At 44.9% G+C, this 23,458-nt stretch overlaps 1 protein-coding gene across 5 annotated transcripts in view; it reads right to left on the reverse strand.

The window, feature by feature from the left end:
* slc4a7 (solute carrier family 4 member 7) overlaps positions 1-18,384 on the reverse strand; it is a 79,856-nt gene extending 61,472 nt beyond the window's left edge. For 4 of the 5 annotated variants that reach the window (XM_063199591.1, XM_063199590.1, XM_063199593.1 and 1 more), the window contains exons 1-2: positions 10,056-10,442; positions 5,833-5,914 (exon numbers count right to left, since the gene is read on the reverse strand). In XM_063199591.1, the coding sequence (XP_063055661.1) occupies positions 5,833-5,914; positions 10,056-10,118 (145 nt within the window). In that variant the 5' untranslated portion in view covers positions 10,119-10,442. Of the gene's footprint in view, positions 1-5,832; positions 5,915-10,055; positions 10,443-17,486 lie in introns of those variants that run through there. The other variant, XM_063199589.1, reaches the window with a different exon arrangement.
* Between the last annotated feature and the right edge of the window lie 5,074 nt (positions 18,385-23,458).

Below are 23,458 nucleotides of genomic sequence, written 5' to 3' on the forward strand. Positions count from 1 at the left end.
AGTAATCATTGTGTCAAAGTGACATTTCTGTAATGCTTTCCTATGAAAAGATATACTCAAAAATCTGCAAAACTGTGAGGGGTGTATTCACTTTCGTGATATACTGTATACTGCCCATTTCAACTAAGTTGTCCATTCCATCTTTTTTACCAAGTAATATTTACTCGTTACAGTAAGTAGCCTACAGTACATTTTGCAGCTAAATATGTCTATTACTGGAAATTCAAAATGGCAGACACGGAGAAGATCCAACTTTTTGTATGAAAAGTGTAATTTTCCCAGTCATAATGAATACTTGGTGGTTGAAAACACTCATAAAAGATAACATTTGTTAATGGGCAGCATAAACCTGTACCTTTAAAGTTTTGGAGTTAAAAGTTTAAAAGTTAAAGAATTGGGCACAGACTCAAATAGTTTCCTACGCACTAATGCACTTAATTGCTTCCTCACGTGAGGGAAGGTCCCAGATGTAGCCTATAGCTTATCCCCCACACAACTGTGCATGTGGCCCTACAGAGCTAGAATCCACAACACTGATTCACTTCCTTCATTCCCAACTACTTTCTTCATACCAAGATCACTTTGTCCCATTTTTCCTTTTCAGGGCCTGCCTGTCAACTAAATAGATGTGCTTGCTCACACTACATAATTCTAATGGCAAATTCAGAGGCAGATTTCAGGCTTGTCTTCTTGTAGTCAAAGCGTTTAGATATGTTTAGTATTCCAATAATGTTAAAAATATTGTGTTGGGGAACACTTGGAAACCCCTTGCAGAGTAGCCCACGTACTTGAGCTCTCATGGACCATCAGCGGTCCCTAGACCACACTACTGTATAGCCTCTTTTCCACTGCCTGTTTTCTGGTAGGCCTACAGCTCGACACAGCACTACTCAGCCGCCACTTTTTGCTTTACGATTGAGTGGTGTTGTGCCCTATCGAAAAGCAAAAAAGTGGTGGACGAGTCACACTTTGTCGAGCTGTAGGCCTACCAGAAAACCAGCAGTGGAAAAGAGGCATATGAGAACCACTGGCCTACATATAGTATATCTATCTCCATGTAACAAACAGTGCATGTGACTACATGGAGCTTGGATCCAAACACTGTCTTTCTGAAACTACACCTGATGAATACCATGCTGGTAAAATACAGGGAGTTATATTTCAATAATACAAATATTTGTTAATTAGAATATAACAGAAGGTCCACACGCTGTTACAGCTTCCACAACCGGTTATATTTAAACTCATCCAACTCCCTATTTTTCCTGTACTTCTTCACGCCTCAGTTTATACAGAGTCTCTCTCTCTGTCTCTCTCTCATTTCCCGCCCAAACTCTTATCCAATCAACTTTCACGCCTCATGAAGCTTCAGGCCGAGCTGTGCTGCACCCACTCAGTATCCTGCACCACCGCGATGAATGGAGCAGCACATCTATTTTTAATGGTGGGGCACATCATGGTTGGCCGCTAATTTGCTCCACTTCTATGAAAATACCACTGGCTGCTGGCTACAGCCTTGTCTGGGTTGATGGGTTCAGAGTCAGACTAGTGACAGTGCTATTTATTTCAGTGCAGGACAGGTGTGCAGTACCGCTATGGGCAAAACATTTTTCACAGCTTATTCGAAGGAAAAAAAATGACTTCAATGTACACTCGAGAACAATCAAGTTATGTCACCCAGCGTCATTATCAATTTGTGTGTGTGACGCCATGTCATTAATTAAATGTATTATTACTGTAACATCCATTTGTGTATGAAAAAAACTTGGTAATGACCAATAAGGTCAGGTCCTAGAATGCAGAATCAGGTTCATCTCCTGTCTGACTCCCATCAGGTTTTCGCTGGTCCATAGGCTACAGTTCTATTATGAGCTGTACATGGCTAGTACGCTACCAATACCTGAGAGGCCCTCACTGAGGCCTCGGGGATGAAGGGAAATATGTGGATTTGGGTGTGAAAGGACTAAACTAATCCATAAAAGGGGTTGGGGGCCAGCCTACCACAGGCACCCCACATGACAGTGGCACGATACAGCCCTGGCAACTGCAGAAGAGAGAGAGAGAGAGAGAGAGAGAGAGAGAGAGAGAGAGAGAGAGAGAGAAAAAAAGAAAAAGAAAAAGAGAGAGAGAGAGACAGAGAGACAGAGAGACAGATACAGAGACAAATGTGTATATTGTACTGTGCATGAGAAGTTACACATTTTCCTGTGTGTTTAGGCAAGGTAGGCAACAACAGAGGTGCAGGACCGTGGGGACGAAAGAGGAGAGGGAGAGAGACAGGGGGGAGCAGCAGGAGAAGTGAGGGAGAAAAGGGGAGGAGAGAGGTGAGGGGAGCGAGAGAAAGAGAAAGAGAAAGGTGCCATTTGTGCATTTGAAATCCGCCACGGTACAGTACAGTGTGAGGAGATGTGCCTTGGATTGCCGTTAGCCAGTAATTGTCCCCCTCCTGGAACATGACTCTGCCTGTACTTGTCAAAGCACTTCTTTGGAATCAAAGGCTGCATGCTGCTTGCTACATCACAAGACCCACAATTCCACTAAACCCCTATTAGCCAACAACCCCTATTAGCTAACATTCAGGTGAGGGTGTAGGAACAAAAAGGAGTGGAGAAAGTTAAGATGAATTCATAGGAAAAGCATGGATGGGCACTTTGAGGGCTATCTTATTTAAAGGAGCTCTAGGTAGGATCAAAATGCATGTAATTAATCACTGTCCCTAGTCAGTCCATGCTTATTTGAGTCATTAGTAGGTGAACGATGACTCTTGCGACCACTTCCATGGTCCGGTGTCAGAAAACCCCAAATGCAACTTTTGACAGAGCGGTCAGAGCGAATTTTGTGGGAAACACTTCTCATACGAAAGATCGCTTTAAATACCGTCTTCATATGTGTATCAACTGCTGGCATTGATGAAAAACATTCTCAGAGCGAGTTTATTTAAACAGCATTTTTTCATGACTGTGTGTAGATTTTGAGACAGGCATTGTGTCCCTTTCAGGGTATATACAGCAATCTTGAAGTCAATTTTACTACCATTTAATACCCTTTTTCACTACCTTTAGATTTTTTTTTACAACCATCACGACATTCCGATTCCAGTATTAACAAGACATCTTTTGTAATTTCTACCTTCTAAACATTACATTACACTTTCGTGTTTTGCAAAAAGACGCCCGAAAGGGAGCAGTGCGATTCCAGAGTGCTGTTTAAAAGTCTGCTATGAACTAGGTCAGGTGGCTACTGTTGCGCGAATCACTGGTGTTTTGAAAAACTGTGATAAACAGTGAATAAACAAAGATTTTTAAAATCAAAATGGTGCAACTAAAAAAATAATACCTCGTTTTTCAAAAATTAATACTTTTTGAGCAAATTTACGACTTTTAATGCCATTAAATTTTGACTTTTTAATTTATCACCTTTTAATACTTTTTAAAACCCTGCATACACCCTGCCTTTACATCCACTCAGTTCTCCACACACAGCTTTGATAAAACATCTATGCATGTGCTGGTGATGATTACACATGCGCACGTGTCCATTTCTGACTCAAGAGTTATAATGAAAAACGTGGTCCTTACTGACTCGAGGGTTATAACGTGTTACGCAATAGAACAAAAGGCTCTAGAAAGAGAGAAGTGAAAGAGGGAGTGACAGTACAGTGAAGTGAAGCAAACACAGGGTATCCTTTCACAAAAACAGACAGACAGACAGACAGACAGACAGACAGACAGACAGACAGACAGACAGACATGTCCACCCTCTGGGAAGGTGAGGGTTAGGGTGGATGTTTGGGAGTAAAGGAAAAAAAGAGAAAGTGATAGTGTGGGAATGTGTGTGTGTGTGTGTGTGTGTGTGTGTGTGTGTGTGTGTGTGTGTGTGTGTGTGTGTGTGTGTGTGTGTGTGCACGTGCGTGCGTGCGTGCGTGCGTGTGTAGAGCCCTCAGCACCAGAGCACTGTGGTCTCTCCTGGACTGTGTGAAATCAGTGCCGAGTTCCAACATCAGGAATGCTCTCCTTCCCAAACAGAAGTCAATCCAGGAATGTAGGTCAGGCCTTTCTGGGACATTCCCTTGTCCCTGTGTGTGCGTGTGCGCATGTGTACTCTTCTAGGCATTTCACTGAGTGCACATGTCTTTTTTTTCCAGCCACACAATTTTCACACACACTAATACTACAAGTACATTCATGTCTTACATTTATGCATTGTACAGTGGGTGTGTTCAAGAGAATGAAAGTGACAGTGACAGAGAGAGAGAGAGTGAGAGAGATTGAGAGTGTATGTGTGAGTGTGAGTGTGAGTGTGAGTGTGAGTGTGAGTGTGAGTGTGAGTGTGAGTGTGAGAGAGAGAGAGAGAGAGAGAGAAAGACAGAGAGAAAGAGACAGAGAGACAGAGACAGAGAGACAGAGACAGAGAGAGAAAAGAGACAGCATGTGTATACATAAGTGAAAACACATTTTTCTGCGTGTTTAGGTAAGTATGTCCTCCACTTGTGTGTGTTCCGTGTTCCGGGGCCTCTGCTATCCTATAAGGCCGTTTACACAGTAGGGCAGTAAAGCGTCGCAGGACGGAAGCGATTTTTACCGGCGTTTGTGAAAATACATGGAAACATATCTGTCCTTACACACCAACCGGCGGTAGTTGGGCGTCAGCATCGCGGGAGCAGGCTCCGCTCCGCGCTGCATTTGGAAAATAGAACTCGAGCGTATTTTTCATGCCGGCGACCGCTGGTGCCTCATTCAAATGAATGGCAAAGTGTGTCAGTGTGAAAGGCAGAGTAGAGCACACCGGCCGAAACTAAGCAGAAAGACCTCATTCGTCTCGCTTGCGTTCTGTTTGGCCTTGGTGTGTCTGACGCCTTAAGTGCTGTGCTGTGCTGTGCTGTGCTGAGCTGTGCTGTGCTGTGCTGTGCTGTGCTGTGCTGTGCTGTGCTGTGCTGTGCTGTGCTGTGCTGTGCTGTGCTGTGCTGTGCTGTGCTGTGCTGTGCTGTGCTGTGCTGGCCATTCCCTGCATTAGCTCAGGAGAAGTAGGTGTGAGTGGGTTCCTCCCAGGGCTACCACGGGGAGGTCGTCATGTGCACTTGTGTGTGTGTGTGTGTGTGTGTGTGTGTGTGTGTGTGTGTGTGTGTGTGTGTGTGTGTGTGTGTGTGTGTGTGTGTGTGTGTGTGTGTGTGCGCGCGCGTGTGTGTGCGCGTGTGTGTGTGTGTGTGTGTGTGTATGCGTGTGCACTGCAGGTGTATGTGGAAGAGTTTATGCACATGTGTGACAGCATGTCTGAGTGGTGTGCCTGTCTCTCTGTCTGTGTGAGTGCTAAAACAGGGTGATCCCTGTAGGGTTTATGAAGTGGGAATGTCTGGAGGTATTCCTGTGCATGTCTGTGCCTATATATTTTGTAGCACACCCAGGGGTGCGTGAGTAATGCAACTTAGACAAATGGGTTTAATTACACACCCAAATACGTATATAAAAAAAACATGACCAGATGGTATGAGAGGGAAACAGGGAAACACCGTTAGACAGAAAACGAGAAAGGGGAAAGAAAGGAGAACGTTGGAAAGAGAGAGAAAAATTGAGCTGGAAAGACAGACAAATTACAGACGAAGAAAATGAGAGAGATGGATAGAAAGCTAAATAGAAGGAGAAAGAGAGAGACAGTTATAGTATATACTGTATGTGAATGAGTAACAGATGCAACTGAGGGGTAAACAAAGAGCATAAATAGAGACAAAGACAATGGAGCGCGCAAAAGAGAAAGAGAGTCATATACCCTAAAGTTAACAATTGTGACATACAAGGAATAACGAAGAAGGCAGACAAGCAACAGATTCGGACTTACTCTCAAGCTCCTCCTTCTCGAAGTTGGTGTGGATGGTGGAGTTGGTCTTCCCCTGGTCAACCACCGCCTCCTCATCGTTACCCTGCACAACAAGATAGCCACCGGAAATTAAAAACAACACCACTTCAAAATGCTCAACTTCAAAATGTAAAAAATACAGTACTTGATTACTGCGTTAATATGCGAGACAAGTCCTCCGTTATGAGGTCAGTTAGACCAGAATGGCAATGACTTAAGTCATTGTGCCTTAGTAGAGTTGTGCCTCTTTTCCACTGCCGGTTTTCTGGTTGGCCTACTACAGCTCGACACAGCGCGACTCGGCCGCCACTTTTTGCTCTTCGATTGAGCTGTGTCGTGCCCAATCGAAGAGCAAAAAGTGGCGGCCGAGGCGCGCTGTGTTGAGCTGTGGGCCGACCAGAAATCCGGCAATGGAAAAGAGGCATTAGACTGCAATGCCATAGTAGTGTAGAGTAGGGTTGGGCGGTTCTGGAAAAAATGCGTATCACAGTTTTCCTGATGAAAATTAATATCACGGTTCTCTGCACAATTTTTTTTTCATAAGCTGCGACACATATCAATGTTTCTGAAGAAAAGGCTGAAATCAAATTTAAAAATGAGATAAAATCCTGAATTTTAATTCATCTCCATTTCGATTTTAATTTTTTTGAATTAAAAAAAAAACCCTTTTCTCATCAAAAAGTGAACCTTGTGTGAGTGAAAACCGTTATCACGTTTTTCTCTCATGGAGAACTCTAGCAACAAATACAATTCACAACAGCCTTGTTGTCCCATTACAAATGGCCAAACCACTGAAATTTTGGAACCGTTATTTTAAAGTCTGAAAAAAATATTAGTATTGCTTTAGAAGCAACACTGGATGAATACGGAACCGCCAGGGAACACCTTGGCTGACACCGCTTGGCTGACTGTTTGCATTGGAGCAGCTACAGCAGTTAAGTGGGCAGACAAAAGAGTCACCCTTGATCGGAAATGTTTTTATTAACACCCGTGCCGTGCACAACATGACATTTCATTCTGCATACCCTGTTTGTCAAATCAATCTGCCTGTCTAGCTGGCTGAGGTGGCTGCTGCTGCAGATGGTGAGCTACACATGCATGCTGCAGCACAACTTGGCACGATGACCGCGTACGAGCAACGGAATTTAGATCGGCATGATTCAGAGTGTGTGTGAGTGTGTGTCTCTGTGTGTATCATTTTTGGCATGCTGTGGAGTTGGAGATGTACAGCCAAATGATGACACTCAGCAGAGGTTAGTTTACACACGTCACATGAATCACAGCAACAAGACCCCCCCCCCGGCACACACACAGACCGTCCGCTCCCCTCTGGAATATTCCAGCACTATCCCCCTTGAGGATGGCATGTGTGTGTGCTGCCGTGGCCAAGGATGGCAAATGTGAGGGTGGCAGTGGTAGAGAGCGACGGTATCTTGCAGGTAAATGACATAAGGCCCTCCCTCCATCAGAACAGACATGGAATAGACAGCCACCAGACCAACGGGCAAAATGCAAAAGTCTGTGGCTTTCTGAGGGTATGGGCCGAGCGATGTAGTGAATTGTAATTCCATCCGATCGAGCTACAGCCTGGCCTCTGAAAGGCACACAGCGTACTGTAACAAATGTCACATATGAATGGACTGCATTACAATCCATTCACATGTGTGGCGAACACTGACTAGTGGTAACGAGTCTGCAGGCACATACTACATTCACGGTAATAAAGCGTTTCAATAACAAGTCCTGTAATGAAGTGTAAAGTGTATCCAAATGAAAAGAAGCAAGAAAACAGTGGCAACTTATTTTACATCCTCTGTGGTGAGTGAGGCCCAACGTTTTCTGGCGATAACAACATCCAAAAATAGCATAAACGTATTCTGCTTTTATGTCAATGTCGATTGGTAGTGGCTTCCATTACACACGACATCAACAAAACTGCACTGTAGGCAGGCACATCACTAACATGCCAACACATGGACAGCCAATTTACCAGTTTCACAAAGTTACCATCATGACCCTGTTAGCCCTGACTTAAATCTGCTAACACACTAACTAAGAGTTGATCGACAGAAGCTTCCTGCCTTCACTTCAACAGCCATTTTTGCATGGGCGGGGTGGGGGGTTGCCGAAATAAAAGCCCACTGTATATTTACAAATCATTACAACCCCACACTCCCTTATGCTCCTGGGGCATCAGTCTTCTGGGACACTACTTTTACCCCCTTCTAATGAACAGCTTTGTTTTCATAGACATCCCAAGACAACAGGCCCTACTCTACTCGAATGTCTGGCATGGCACTGAATGTGAACTTCAGCTTTTGACCCGTGTACGTTTAGCCTATCAGCAATCCTACGGGAGCACAAGTGGAGCGCTCCCATGGTCAGTCCAACATCTCTGCAATGTCGGATATGGAAAAGTGTGCTTGTTCCACACAGCTGTGTCATTTCGGACATTTTCATCATCGCTTTCCATGACGACAGTCTTGAATTTCTTCCTTTGCCAAGCAACAAGTCACAGTATTTCTGCCCAAAATAGACCTCTTGTCTGCAAGACTCCAGCGGCCCTGACCAACTGACCCACTCACGTTAGTGGTTTCTTTGAACTACAATTCCTGTCAGACAGTTTGGCTAAACTGTAAGGTCCTTTGGCCACAAATAAACATTACGACATCATCTGCATACGTCTAGACTGGATTGGCTCACAGGCATGGTCATAAAAATAAACATATCCAACAGTGCATTACAACTCTACATGCATTAACTCAACCTGCTTAGTCCAAACTGTTTACATACCAGCCACATCTGTCCAAGTTTGATATGAGGTGCACTGCAGAGGATAACAGTTATGTGGTTGCTATTGACAACTGTATTGCAATGCAGACTTCACTTCTGGTAAGAGGTGTCAGAGACATGACTTCCACAAACTATCAGCTCTAAATCTGAGCTTAACTTTAGGACTCATAAGCCTCAGACAGTTGAAAACCAAATGCCTTACGGTATCAAGAAGAAAAGTGACCTCTTTCCAGTAACCATGGATTTACCAAAGAATTTGCATTTTTGCCATGGTTTCATAAAAATATCTTGATTATATAATGTGCGTCATCGCAGAATCAGTGTTGTCCTCCCGTTTTGGCCGACCAACACAAACAACATTCTTTAAAAGTATCTAGTCGCCAGCTTTGCACTCTGGAATTACAAAAGAGCAAAGGGTACAAGGGTCTCAAACCCCAAAGCAAAATGTCAGCATTGGTGAAAGACCTTCATTTAACCCAAGACTTAAAAAAAAACAAATTGCATGAACAGTAATTCCACTCACACACTGCTTTGTAAGAACACACCAAGCAAAAAGGGGTTCATGTCATGGAATGAGTCAAGATGAAAGGGGAATGGAGGGATGCGTATACATGAAAGCAGGTACGCCAACTTGGCTGCTGGGCACTGTTCCCAGGAATTCCTGGGTGCTGCTGTGGGTATCGCGTATCGCCTCGGAGGACAGAGCGCCGTACAGATCACTACTCCCCGATAGGGACCTTTGGAATTTTAAGACCGAGCGCGTTGATCCTGTGTTGAACGATGAGCCTCTAATCAGAGTATTAACACAAGGGCAAAAGCCAGTTTGGGGCAAATAACTAAAACACAGGAAACTGGCCAGGGTGGTATTCCAACAGCATGGTTAAGTGTTAAAACTGGCTGAGTTTGCCAACAGGAAGAGGTAAACTTGAACAAAAGAGAGCCCACAGATGTAATTTAGTTAGGAAAATGAGCACTTGAGACTCTTATATCAGATGATTTACCACTACCTCAAGGTTACCATAACCTGGTTTATTACTGAGCCGGGTTCTTCTAATACTCCCCAGGGAAGCATCTAGCACCCAGGCCAGCATCATGCATGTTGATCCCATGCCATCTTCACGTTCATGGGTCAGGGAGTGCAACAGGCGGTCAAGAAATCTACAAACGCATGCACTGAGTTGGTTGGAGGTTTTGAAAGTAGATATGAAGAGCGTGCCAACACCCACACAAGGGGGTGAACGCACACGGTGGCTCACTTTACAAATGCCACACGCATGCATGCATGTGATGAATATGAATGATAAAAGCTGGCATGCAAAACACAAAGCAAACTAATTAATGTTGACTTAACACATGAAAGCAAACCAACGTATATGGACATGAACACATCCATCAACACAAAATACACGTACGGCTGCCTTTTGGGCTATCCGGGATTTGCGCAGATCCTGTATGTCTCCCCAGAAGTCCTGCATCGCTCCACAAGCAAGTGACGGAACTGCCCTTTGGCAGTTCCTTTAGGGGCAAGCTCACTCCCAAGACAGCCCTGGTTATCACAACACTGACCAAAACAAAATCACCACAACCCAGGTGACAAAAATGGAAGAAAAAGCAATGGATTGAGTTTTGTGAGGCAAGAGACAGACACTACTCTAAACTCTAAAACTGTAAGTCCCCCCAAAAAAAAAAATCCAGTGTCTTGGGGTGAAGACGACAGCCAATGTCGTTTCTGTTCACTTGCCCCACGACCTACTCACACTGAAAACAAAGCCCTGGACACCCCTCCCACCCAGAGACTGCCCCAGGAGGTCCACAAAGCAGCCTCTTTCCAGCAGAGGGGGGGTCACGGTCCAGAGACCTGGCAGGGTAGTCGCGTTGTTTAGTCAAGCAGTTGATCGATCTGAAACAAGGTCCTGTCTATAAGGTGCTGTGAGAGAAAGAGGCAAGAGACAGTCTCTCCACTCGCTTTGAGAGTAAGGTACGGTGTGTGGTTCCCGCACTCACAGCTGTCCTGCACTACCAGGAGAGAGAGAGACAGAGAGAGAGAGAGACGTGAGAGAGAGGGCAAACCATGTAGTGTTATTTATAGCTCTCTATGAGACTATGCTAGTGTGTGTGAGTGTGTATTTGTGTGTGTTTGGTGGGGGGACGGGTGAGGTGGTCTGGTGGGGTACAGCTTAGCCTCACTGACAGCATAAAAGGAGTAGCACGTGGGATAGGGTGCTGCATGCTTACGGCATTACATATGACTGCTAAGCGTGGGGTCCAGGGACTTACTCAACCGAATCCGAGAAACAGCTCCGCCAGAGGCTCCACGTTTCATTTGTCAGGGGGATGGGTGCTCTCAATCACTGAAGCAGGACACTGAACCGGTCTTTCATGCAACTGGACACAAAATGCACGAAGCAAGTTTTCCTTTCCTGAGTTTTTAGAGGATGTACGATATCTTATCAACAGTGATAGCTTTATTTCCAATTTTATCCTCAAAAGGAAGATGAAATGCCGTCGTTACAATCTTCTTGTTGCACACTATGCCTACTGTAGTACTTGAGAATTGACCTTGACATTGCCCTCACTGATAATCATGTTCATGAAAACACCCTAGATAGTGGCTACAACTGCAAAACAGCAAACTTCATGCACAGTTCTTGAATAATTTCAGAAGTCTAATGGCATTACACCCCTTAATATGGCTTGGCTTTAATTTCCCTCAGGATTAGCAAGAAGATTTGCACTATTACCTGTAGTACTTCTTACACTACATTTTAATAAAAGGTTTATTAACAGATATTGGGTTGCTCAAGTCTGTTCTTCCCGTCTCCAGGAGTTTCCAAAGCTAAAGCTAAGCAGCAGTGGCATTACTGGACAATTTCCTGGGCGACAGAGGGAAGCCACCTAAGAGAATGCAGCATACCTGTTGCCCCTAGCAACAGGGCAGCCAGGCACCTGTGCGCTGATGTGAGTTGAGTGGGACCGGCTCCCTTAAGAGAGAGGATGGGGACAAGAGGTGGCAGAGCAGAGGACGTGCCAAGATGTACTTTCAGCACTGCCAGGGGTACGGGAAAAGGACAGGCACAAAAACGAGGATGGGAAAAAAAGATGAATGATATGGATGATGTTGCGCAACGCTAGTGCACTCCATGTACGGTACAGACTCGCTGCCCATAGGGACCCAGGTTCAAGTCCGTCCTGGGTCAATTTCCCAGCTCTACTCCAATCTATCTCTCCCACACGTTTCCTGTCTGTTCTTTACGGTCCTGTATAATAAAGACTCGAAAGACCCATAAAAATACAAATAAAAACTGACAACAGCAATGCGGCATCTCTGGAGATTCTCAGCCTTCTGGGTCATCTCAGTCATCAGCCCAGCTCCCTTCTGATAGGATAGGAACAAGTGGAGGCAGAGCAGAAGATGTGCAGGGCCAAAACTCCCATCCACAAGTACTGTTGATGGTATGGTGATAAGGGGGGGGGGGAAGGTAGTCTGCGAATCATGAAGACGGGACGAGTACAATATCCATGAGAAAGAGACAGAGCAACAGAGAGACAGAGAGAGACTGAGATTATCATGAGACATTGCCAGATAAGTTTTGAATTTTGGGACACATCAGTAGTATGCCTTTGATTTGATTCATGGGGCGTTTTGGCCTTTAAATAGTTTTTAAAAAGGTAACAAAAAAATGTGTGTTAATTGATATAGAACAACATAAACAACCATACTAAAGTGAAAAAAAAACTGTGCTATCCCCTTATCAATCTTTCAATCAGTCGCATTCCCCTCCCCCCTTGTTTCAACGGAATGGGAAAAGTGGAGACAAGCCAAGGCACAATTTTCTGCGAATGCCTTTCAACTCTGCAAGATGCTACTGCCCAGCAGACCTAAAGAATTTAGATTGGATAAGAACCAAAGAGGCTTGAGACAAGAGGGCTTACTAACGTCATAACAGCGTAGTAGGAAATGATGGCGAGGGGAGTACGGAAATGTTATTCACTGTGGAACAGGTCATAGGACAGCGTGAATGTCTGTCAGCTGTCCTTAATTACCCCCAGCAATTACTGCTGACCAACAGCTGCCGTTACTTGGCCACAAATTATCCATCATGGTGTCGCCTCCACTGACCATGTGCAAGGGAGTACGAAAATGGCATCCATCGCACCCACTGACCAATGACCATGCGCAAGGGAGTTAATTTTCCATCCACTCGTGTCCTCAGGCAACGCCCCCGTACTACACCGTGGCCAATGCATTCCCCGCCAAGAGATTGTTCTTTCTCTTGAGTTTCTTTGATAAGAACATAACACTCGATGGAAAAAGCACTAGCCACGGTGTAGTACGGGGGTGTGGCCCGAGGGCACGAGTGGATGGAAAAGTAACTCAGGTGTGCATAGTCAGTGGATGGGATGCCATGATGGATACAAATTTTGACTCCCCAAAATCCGGACATTCGGCTGAAAGAGGATATCCGGTTGTCAGTGTTCAGTTTGTGGCCAAATTAACTGCAGCTGTCGGTCAGCATGAATTGCAGGGTATAATTAAGGACAGCTGACACAATGAACAATGACTGTTCCACATTCCAACCCTGGCGGTAGTGGCATTGCAGTTTACCTTCATGCCTCGTAAAAGAAATCTGACTCCCCTAGCGGCCAAGCCATATTACGCTGTGATGACGTCTGTAATCCCTCTTATCTTAACTCTCTTTGGGCAGGCCCAAGCCAAGATCTCTCAGTCAAGCTTGAACACCAAATTACTTCACAACAGATATGCTCGCAAGTTGCAACCTTATTTGCGATGGCCGCATTCAGGCATTCTGATGTTTCCATGCTCCAGCTGTGTGATCCTGAAAAGTCACACCACCACCTACGTACAAAATGATGTTCATTTTGTTATCCAAGAGTTCAAATGACTGGTGTGAAGTGTTCTCTCAAAAGGAGATGTGCGCACGCAATCACTCAAGTGTGAACGATGCAGCCAGAGAGGAGTTCAGGTGTTCAGATTTCAACAAGGTCTGGGCTAGGCTCTCTCTCCCTCTCTCGCTCTCTCTCTGTCACTCTTTCTGTCTCTCTAACGCAGTGTTTCCCAACCTTTTTTGTCTCATGTACCCCCCAAGCCTTTTCGTCGTGCCATGAGTACCCCCTAGTCATGTTTTACATCGCTTTTTCTATTCCAGTGTGACTATGGCCCATGCATTTCTCAAAATTACATTTTTCCAAGTACCCCCTTCAGTGTGCTCGCGTACCCCTAGTGGTACACGTACCCCTGGTTGGGAAACACTGCTCTAACGGGCTGTAATGGGAGCCCGGCCGGCCTTAAACTCCTCCACCCTGATTAGATGGCAAAGTGGGAAACAAAACAAAGGAATCCACCACCCAGCAACTTGATAAACTATCCAGTAACCATGACCACAAGGGTTGTGTAGGGAGCCTGAACCTGCAGGTGGCTGGCACGCCGGTGATAGACAAAGACTGTTTGTGCGTGCATACGCATGCGTGTGTGTCTGACAAAGTTAGCACAGTGGTGTTAGCACTGTGTGTGTGTGTGTGTGTGTGTGTGTGTGTGTGTGTGTGTGTGTGTGTGTGTGTTAGACAAAGTTACCAAAGGGTGATTCAGTCATTCACTCATTCAGTTAGTCAAAACGACTTTTGCAGAGGTCAGGAGAAAGTAGGACATTACCCTTGAGATAAATGAAGGAAACAGCAGCAATTAAATGAATGAATGAATGAATGAATGAATGAATGAATATTTATTATGGTCTCCATTACCATCTTGTGAGGGAACGCAGCAATGAAAAATCGTTGGCAGTAAAGACCAAAGAGTGCTCTGCTCTACAGTCATACTTGTTGTACCGTCTTCCTTGTGTAAACAAGGGAAAGCTGCAATCATTGCTGACACAAGTTGCGCGCTCCTCATGACCTCACTGATTTAATCAGTCAACACTGTGTCTCCTAAATGACAACAAACATCAATTTCTAGATGAGTCTGTTGAACAGTCTTGATAAATTCAATTTGATTAATTAAATCGAGGTATTGACTGAATTAGCTCCACTTTCCACTACGTTTTGATCCTTCGAGTATCTGTGTTGGGGGGGGGGGGGAGTGAAATGGTGACGGTTGAAAGGAAGCAGCTTCAATGACAATTGTGCGCTGTCTGCTTGACTTCTTCACAAAAATCCCCCCACAACTCTTTCATGCCAAAGTAATGACTCACTCTCTCCTGGTCTTTTGCAGTGACTACGAATGTAAAGTGCACACATGCTCATGCACACTCACTCACATACACACGCATGCACGCGCGCATGCACGCGCGCATGCACGCGCGCATGCACGCTCACACACACACACACACACACACACACACACACACACACACACACACACACACACACACACACACACACACACACACACACACACACACACACACACACACACACGGACCCCCACCCACCCATGCAGAGGAAGTGAAAAGTATTATCCCACCAAGGGGCTCAGCCTTTCCTCAATCTGAGTCATACTTTAAGAGAATTAGGGGGGATTAGTACCCGATCTGGCAACCCAACACTCCACAGAGCAGGGCAGGGCAGAATAGATAACATCACCTCAAAACAATCCCCCAGCAGGAGGCCATTTCTCAACACCTCCTACATTATAAAATACTAGATAGATAGCCTTTACAGATAGCCTTTATTGTCGTTCTCGCCAGGGCAGTGCAGTTGCCACAGTCTTACGGGGGGTGGGGGGTGGGGTGTTGTCAATCAGTATTGGGGATCAAATATGGAAATTTGCAGCCTGTGTTAAAGTCTCCACCATATGGATACTTTATGATAAATCCCCATGTAATGCACAGGATGACTACTATAGCATAAACCACACACACACACCGTCTTAAGATGATTCTGCACACGCGCACGCACGCACGCACGCACGCACGCACACACGCACTATTCTGCAGTCGTCCATCATCTCTTCTATATCCAGCCAGCTGCCTGGTATCAGTGTGCGGCTAATAAGGCTGCGATCAGAGGAGCACAGCTAGCTCCCCATAGAGGATCTCCGGAGATAATCCCCAAATTGCCTCAGCCCTTATGTACCATAACAACAGCCGAGACATCATCATCCACATCAACACAACAGCTTGAAGCATCAATGACTGACTACAGACTCTTCTGGTATTGTACATCCACAACTATGAGTGCGTAAAAAAATCATTAGGACAATATTGTATTTGGATGTCGTATCGTGACCACTATATCATGAAATGTATTGTCTACAGGTTTTTGTCAAAACTCGGCCTAGCAAAAAGTCCACACATTGGCTCCTCTAAGGGAGTGAAACATATTACCAGTAGACAGCTTGTAGTTACAAATTAGCAGTGAAAGCCAGCATTGTATAGTAACTGCACTACTTTCTGATATTCTATTGATCTCAAGTATGATAAAAATCATGTACTGAACATATACTGCACAAATTGAAATGTTGTGTATTGTATCATGATGCGCACTGCATCACAAGGATATTGGCAATTCGTAGCCCTATGGTATTAAAAGATGTATTACTTTTTTTGGACAAGGCAGTGTAGAAGAGACAGGAAATGAGTGGGGAGAGAGAGGCAGGGAAGGAACGGCAAATGACCCAGGCTGGAATCGAACCCGGGTCGCCGGTGTAGTAACCCAGTGCCCTACCGTTAGGCCACGGCCAGGCCAACACTTGTCACTTTATACAAAGCCAACATCTGTAATAATCAAGTAGGGACCAGGGGATAGGTCAAAAAGATAGCCCACCAATAGTCACATCACATGCCTCTTGTTATTGAATTATAGAAAGTCATCATAGACCATCTCTGATAAACAAGCAAAGGGCAAGGGATAGGCTATGAGGTAACTAAAAAGGTTGCTTTGTTGTAAACAACAGCCAGCACATTAAGGGACAACCAAAGGCTGAACTCTCTGTGCCCCCTCAGACACTCTCATCTACGTCTTTCTGGTGAGATGTGCACGTCAGCCCATGTAATTGCACCTACTTTGATTGATTCAATCTGAAAAGGCAGTTTCATCTCAACTCTCTCACACACAATCAGATATGTTCCCTGCCATAATCTTCCCTACAATCCTAAGAGATACTCTGTGATCTTCCAAGACACAGAGATTACTATCCAAGTGGACAAGAAGAACTGTACACAAAGCACACTGCACAAACCCACACAGGCACATGTGCATACACATGCATGTGTGCACGCACGCGCAAACACACACACATACACACGCTTATGCGCACACACCCACACGCACGAGCGCACACACACACACACACACACACGCACGCACACACCCACACGCACGAGCGCACCCACACACACACACACACACACAAACCCTGGCCTCCAAAGCCCTCTCACTCATCACCTCAGCGTCACTCTTCCCTCAGGCATGTGGTGAGTGGCGTTTTGGCCGTGTCTGCCTATGCACTCCCCCCCTCTTTCTCTGTCTGTCTGTCTCTGCTTCCTGATATCTTTTTGCGGATGGCACTTACTTCCTATGAAAGGACAACCACTAAAAGCCGTAAACTCAACAGCAACAAAGCAGGGACGCAAGGGGGGAGGTGCGGGGAAGTAAAACAAATGAGGTGCGTAAAAGTGCAGGAAACAAAACCAGTGCTTTGAGGCTAGTGACAACTAGAATATCATCAGCAGACACAGTTTTGCTTGCCATATTTCCTTTCATACATCTCTGAGAGCAGCCTCTCTCCCTCGCTCTTCTTCTCTCTGCTCCCATCTGCTCCGTTTTCGGTCCTCGTTTATTATTTCTTGTGGTTATTCTATAACAATAGGAGAATTCTGATGACCTACCGTCTGAGGCACACGATCGTTCTCCATAAGTAGTGGCTGGAGGTTGAAAAAAAAGGTAAAAATGTCCTCAACTTTGTGTTGAATTCCTTATAACCCGACTGCTGTTGCTGGGTGTTGGACCACTCTCCGCAGTCTTCTGACACAGTATGTAGTAAGCGTACCAGCATATATGTGATTGAGTCCCTTTGTGTGTGTGTGTGTGCTTGTGTCTTTATGTGTGTGTGTGTGTGTGTGCCTTCCAGAGTACACTGCGTTCAAGCCTGCTTACTCTGCTCAGCCAATTGTGATTAGTGCGACCACTCCACTAGATTAACTCCTCCTCAGAAACACACAGACAATCCATCGAGCGAAGAAAAACGAGTGAGAAAAAAGAAAGAGGAGGGGGAGGAGGAGGAGGGAAAGAAAGGAGGGAGAGAAAGGAGGAGAGAAGAGGGGAGGTGAAGGTTAGAAAGCTACAGTCTATGTTGACCAATACAGGATTTTTTTTCTTGTCTAACCATTAAGAGTGTGGGTTTTTGAACATTCTATAAAAGAATGCGTAACAATGCAAGATTCTAAAATTCCAAATTGTATTGAATGGCGCCCAGAATTCTATAGAACTTTCACTGCCCGAACATTCCCGTCACACCGTTGTGATGGTACACTCTTAAAGGTTTTAATTAGAATAAAAGACAGCTCAGGCCCTTTAACTGCCCTTTCATACTGAGACAAAAAAGGAAGCAGAAGCAGCAACTAGTTCAACAGAACAAATGACCATCAGCCAATCACATGGAAAAACCTCAGTTCACCTTCCATCATCATCAGCAGATACGATCTTGTCATCTCCCCCTTTTGACATGATCATAAGAACTTTCAAAGCACAAGCTTGTCAACCATTCGGATGGCTGTACATCACTGTGTGTGTGTGTGTGTGTGTGTGTGTGTGTGTGTGTGTGTGTGTGTGTGTGTGTGTGTGTGTGTGTGTGTGTGTGTGTGTGTGTGTGTGTGTGGAGCCCAAGTTTAAAAAAAAACCTCATGTCACTTTTTCTCCCAGAATTTCAGCCTTTTGAAAAGCTTCAAGTTCATCAAACTAAACCAGAGAAATAGCTTATAAACATCTAATACGTTTAGAAACAATACACAATACAGTAGATTGATATGATCATAATATTTACAAGCCAGTTACACAAAAGAGCGTTGCTAAAATCTGTGAACTTCACAGTCTGAAAGAGGCGAGACTTCAGGTTCAGCCCACATTTCCTTCCTGCTTGATAAATCAAACTTTTGGAAAGAAAAAAAATAAAACTCTCGTCTGGCTCTCTTGACTCAACAAATGAGGCCATAACAAAACAGTAGCGTATGGCATGCCAAGCAACCTTAAAGGTGCACTGTGTAATAATTTCAGTAGTTGATTTCAAGAATTTATGCGGTCTTTGGTTTTCGTAAACGCACACAGTGTGAGGTGCGCATGGCGGCCAATTGTAAACTTAATGAATTTATGCTGCCCATTCACAAATGTTACCCTTTTCAGGAATACTTACCATCATCATCAAACTCGAAGTATTCATTATGACTGGGGAAAAAGGCCATTTTCATACATGCAAAGGAGGATCCTCTCCATTGTTCGCCATTTTGAATTTCTAGAAATACTGGTAGATATGTTCAGCTGCAAAACTTACTGTACTTTGGTCATACCAGTAAATATATTTGTTCATGATTTAGTAAACATTCATGAAAAGATGAAATTTGGCAGTAGGGAGCACGGTTTCAATGAGCAGCATAGTTGCAATACCTACTCTTGCTGTCATCCTACACAGTGCACCTTTAAAATTCAATAAAACAATCAATGAAGTGTTGTTTGAGGTCTTTCATTGTTGTCCATTCATGTGTATTGCTGCCTGTGATGTCCTAACAACCCGCAGAACAGTTGTTAGTCAAGGTGGGGGGAGCGTGGGGGGGTTAGCCATTAGCAGACACATGTAGTAGTGAGTAGTGATCATCATTGGAAAGGCTAACTCCCCCCAAAATAAAGCTTACCGGTACATGATTTTTGTAAAGCAACTACAATTATCTTTTCCGGGGATCTAGTCATGGTGGGAGGTGTGGGTTACCGAGGTGTCATGGTAACTGAAAAGAGGTGAGGGCAACCTTGTAAACCACACTAGCCTTGGTCTCATTGCAGGGCCAGCCCCGGGCTGGCCCGGACAAAAGGGGGCTGACGGTGATCTCATCAAAAGGGGGCTAGGTGCTAAAGATGGCCGCCGGGCCAGGTTGTGGGGCTAAGGGCCGATTTCCCTGGCCCGTCGAATTCGATGGGCCAGCAAGCACCGCCGAGGCTCGGAGGCGGGGTCAACCTCTGTGTAAAAATGTGGCTGCATGGGGGACTTATCGCTAAATTCTGGGCAAATTATGGTTAAGCATTAGTTTGGGGTGTTTGGCTTTCTTATGGCATAATTTCATAGGATGCAACCTTGGCACTTCTGTTTGTGTTTTTAAAGTTATTTAGTCAACATAACTTTTTTGTTGTTATCGGATCATGGGCACCACTACACTTAAACTTGGGATGTCATAGCTAAGTCATGTCGGCTTTTTTTCTGCTTTTAGCCGCCAACTCTTGTGCCATTATCGTGATTTGGCATGCTTTCCACTGGACACCAATAAAAAGTGTCTCACAAATACTCACACATGACATTTATGTCGGCTTATTTAGCTTTTGCGCTATTATCGCCGAAGGTCTGGTAGGCTATATCGCACGTTTCAGACTGATCGCCAAACACAGTTTGAAATTTACACAAGGGCTTTAATGTCAAATGGATGGAAATAACATGAATGAATAGACAGGTGGCACGCCGCAACGAGGGGGTGTGTCGCTATGTCCGGGGCTATGATATAATTTTCTATAGCAACTGATGAAGGTGCTATGTCTCAGGGATTTGGTCTCCTTTCACATGGTAACTTATTCAATTACCTGCACATTCATGTCTCGCTATGTCCGGGGCTCATGCTTCTGTGCGTGCGCGATTGGGGGGATTAACTGGGCATGTTCGCACGTCTCCTTCTGTTCACTCTCAGTTGTCGAGCTGCTCGTATTTTCATGCGTCTTTGTCTTCTTAACATGCGCTGCGTCCCATACAGCTTCTGAATCGACAACTTTGCCATGTAATAAAACTGTTCTTGAAAGGCAAGCCATTTTCTTTGCAGTTCTTGTCGTCTTTGTCAGTAGGCTACGAGCCAAACGGCGACCTGCTCCAGCAGAGTTTGCTCCATTTTATTCTCCTCCTTTGTCGTTCTGTTGTTGTCCTTCTGTGATTTGGGGCGAAAGTGGGCTGTGCCCGACTGACGTTTCACAAACAAGGCGTGTACCTGAATGTGCCTGGGGTCGGCTATGAGTCCGATCAGGCAAAAAATGGCCCGGGCCGGCAGCTCCGAGCCGGCCACTCTCCTGAGCCCCGGGCGGCCCCGGGCCGCTGAAGCGCGGCTAATGAGACCAAGGCTAATGTGAACACCTGCCTCTCCTTGAGCACATTGCAGGGCCAATGTCACTCAGCCCCCTAAACCTGTGTATCATTTGTGTCATGTGTGGCTGCAAAGTAAGGGAGGTTATCAAAAGAGTTCAGTTGTGAATAACTAGACATCTTCGAACATAGGAGAAAAAAAAACGTTCATTCTGTAACCAAGGAGCTTCATCTGATTTCGTTTCTATACTGTATATGAGAGAGATGTTTAATGGTTTGTCTTAAACATGCTCATTTGCAAATCAGAATTTTCAGCCCACTTGGATTGAGGCCATGCTGGCCCGAAAGTGACCTAAGTCATTTAACCGCTTTGAGCGCAGCAGGTAATATAAACTAAGGGTCGACCGATATATCGGCCGGCCGATATATCGGGCCGATATTAGCGTTGTTCAGGTGTATCGGCATCGGCCGATACACATGGCCGATACGGCCGATACGCACCCAGCGTCATTTACAAGAGTCTTTCATGCAGATTATGCACAATTTTGTTTATTTTTTTATTATTATTTTTTTTTTACACAACTAAAGACTATTAAGAGTCTGTCATGCACATTTTTGTTTATTTATTGTTATTACTATTATTTTACATTTTTTTGTTACTTGTTCTTAACGTCAGTTCAGTCACTTGAAATATTTATTATTTTATGTTATTCAGGTTTTATAAAAGCACCAAGACACTTTATTTTTGTATTACTTGGTTGTTCATTGTTCATTGTTTTTTACTTAAAGTTCTACCTCAATTTGATTATGTTAAATAAATGGCTATTTATTTTTAACTTGAGACCTGGAATATTTGTCATTTTTTAAACTTTTTTTTTAACCCATATCGGTATCGGAAATCGGGTATCGGAAATCGGGTATCGGCCATGGGCCATGGGGAAAAAATCGGTATCGCATCGGCCATCAAAAAACCCGTATCGGTCGACCCCTAATATAAACCCAAACAAACACACCCAGCTTATAGTCTCACTGCCTAACCACGTGTGATGGCGGTGGTGGCAATGACCTGCAGAACAGTGAGATGTGCTCAACCTTCAAAATTGCTCAAAATTCACTCGGCCAATACATAGCACAGCAGCGCACACACTCAATAAAGTGAAGCGAGTGAAGTGAATGAGGCGAATGGCCATGGACTGAGAGTTGCCAATGGCTTGAATGACACCACGACTATTCACATACTCTTCACATACTCTACACATACTCTTCACATACAGGAAGTCAGACTATACAGTACATCCAGTTCGCTCAACAGGTGTTGGAGCACTTTCAGTTCCTGTAATATAGACACAGAAAAATAGGCCTGTGTCGTGCATATAGTGTAACTTCTAATAGTCTAACCGTCAAAATAACAGTATGGATCTCAGTTAAGCGTTACTTTCATTGGCGTTTCTTGGTGTTCCGTTTCTGCCAGACACACAGAGGTGACACCCTCAGACAGTTACCAAAATGGTACTTTTCCATCCTCACACCGACCTGGTTAACACGTTTTAAAATCTGCGTTGGGCGCAAGGCCACAGCTCTGCTGCGCAAAAAAAATCCAAGCGCCGCACTGTAACTGATCACCACGCCACGCTGTGAAACACTTGACAAAGGTGGCATTTCCCCACATGCTGTTTGGGGTGCACATGCACACACATCCTGCGCATCTCTGATAAGCAGACGTTTGGCGGAGAGGGTGACAATGCAGGCAGGTAGACACACAATGCTGAACATGTGCTGCGCACACCTTTAGGACACATGGCGCCCAAAAGGTAGGTGCAAGTGCCACTGCGACTTGGCAGTCGATGTGCAATTTCAAGGCATCTCTCTCTCTCTCTCTCTCTCTCTCTCTCTCTCTCTCTCTCTCTCTCTCTCTCTCTCTCTCCTCTCTCTCTCTCATCTCTCTCTCTCTCTCTCTCTCTCTCTCTCTCTCTCTCTCTCTCTCTCTCTCTCTCTCTCTCTCTCTCTCTCTCTCTCTCTCTCTCTCTCTCTCCTCATCCTGCCCTTTACGGCAGACTTTGGTAAAACAAGGAAACACAAGGCAGATGTCTACGGCTCCTGTTTTTAAAGGCAGTCCTCTTTTAGAGAGTTTCAGTTTGAGCACAGCGCATTATACCGCAGCATTAGGAGCTGTGGGAGGAGCAGAGGCCATGTAGTAGGCCACATTGACACTCTTCTTCCAAGACTCCAGCTTGGACTTGGCTCATAGAATGATTTATTCTGAAACAGGGACTGGTGAAAGAAGGGAAGCTACATTGCATTGAGTTATTTTAAAAAATGAAAGAAAAACACTTGTGCTCATTTCCACCTGTAGCCAAGTTATGTCAACATAGTCCCAAGCTTTCCCTTACCTCAAATCAGATCAGGTGAAGCCTATTGGCAGAAATAAAAAAAACTCTTGAAGCTCCAAAGTAAAGTCCTCAGACATGATAACTTGGAGACAAACAGCAAATGGGGAAACCTGAATCCAGACAGCATTCAGATACACAAATATGCAGA

This window comes from Engraulis encrasicolus, chromosome 5 (assembly GCF_034702125.1).
Source record: "Engraulis encrasicolus isolate BLACKSEA-1 chromosome 5, IST_EnEncr_1.0, whole genome shotgun sequence".
Lineage (NCBI taxonomy): Eukaryota > Metazoa > Chordata > Actinopteri > Clupeiformes > Engraulidae > Engraulis > Engraulis encrasicolus.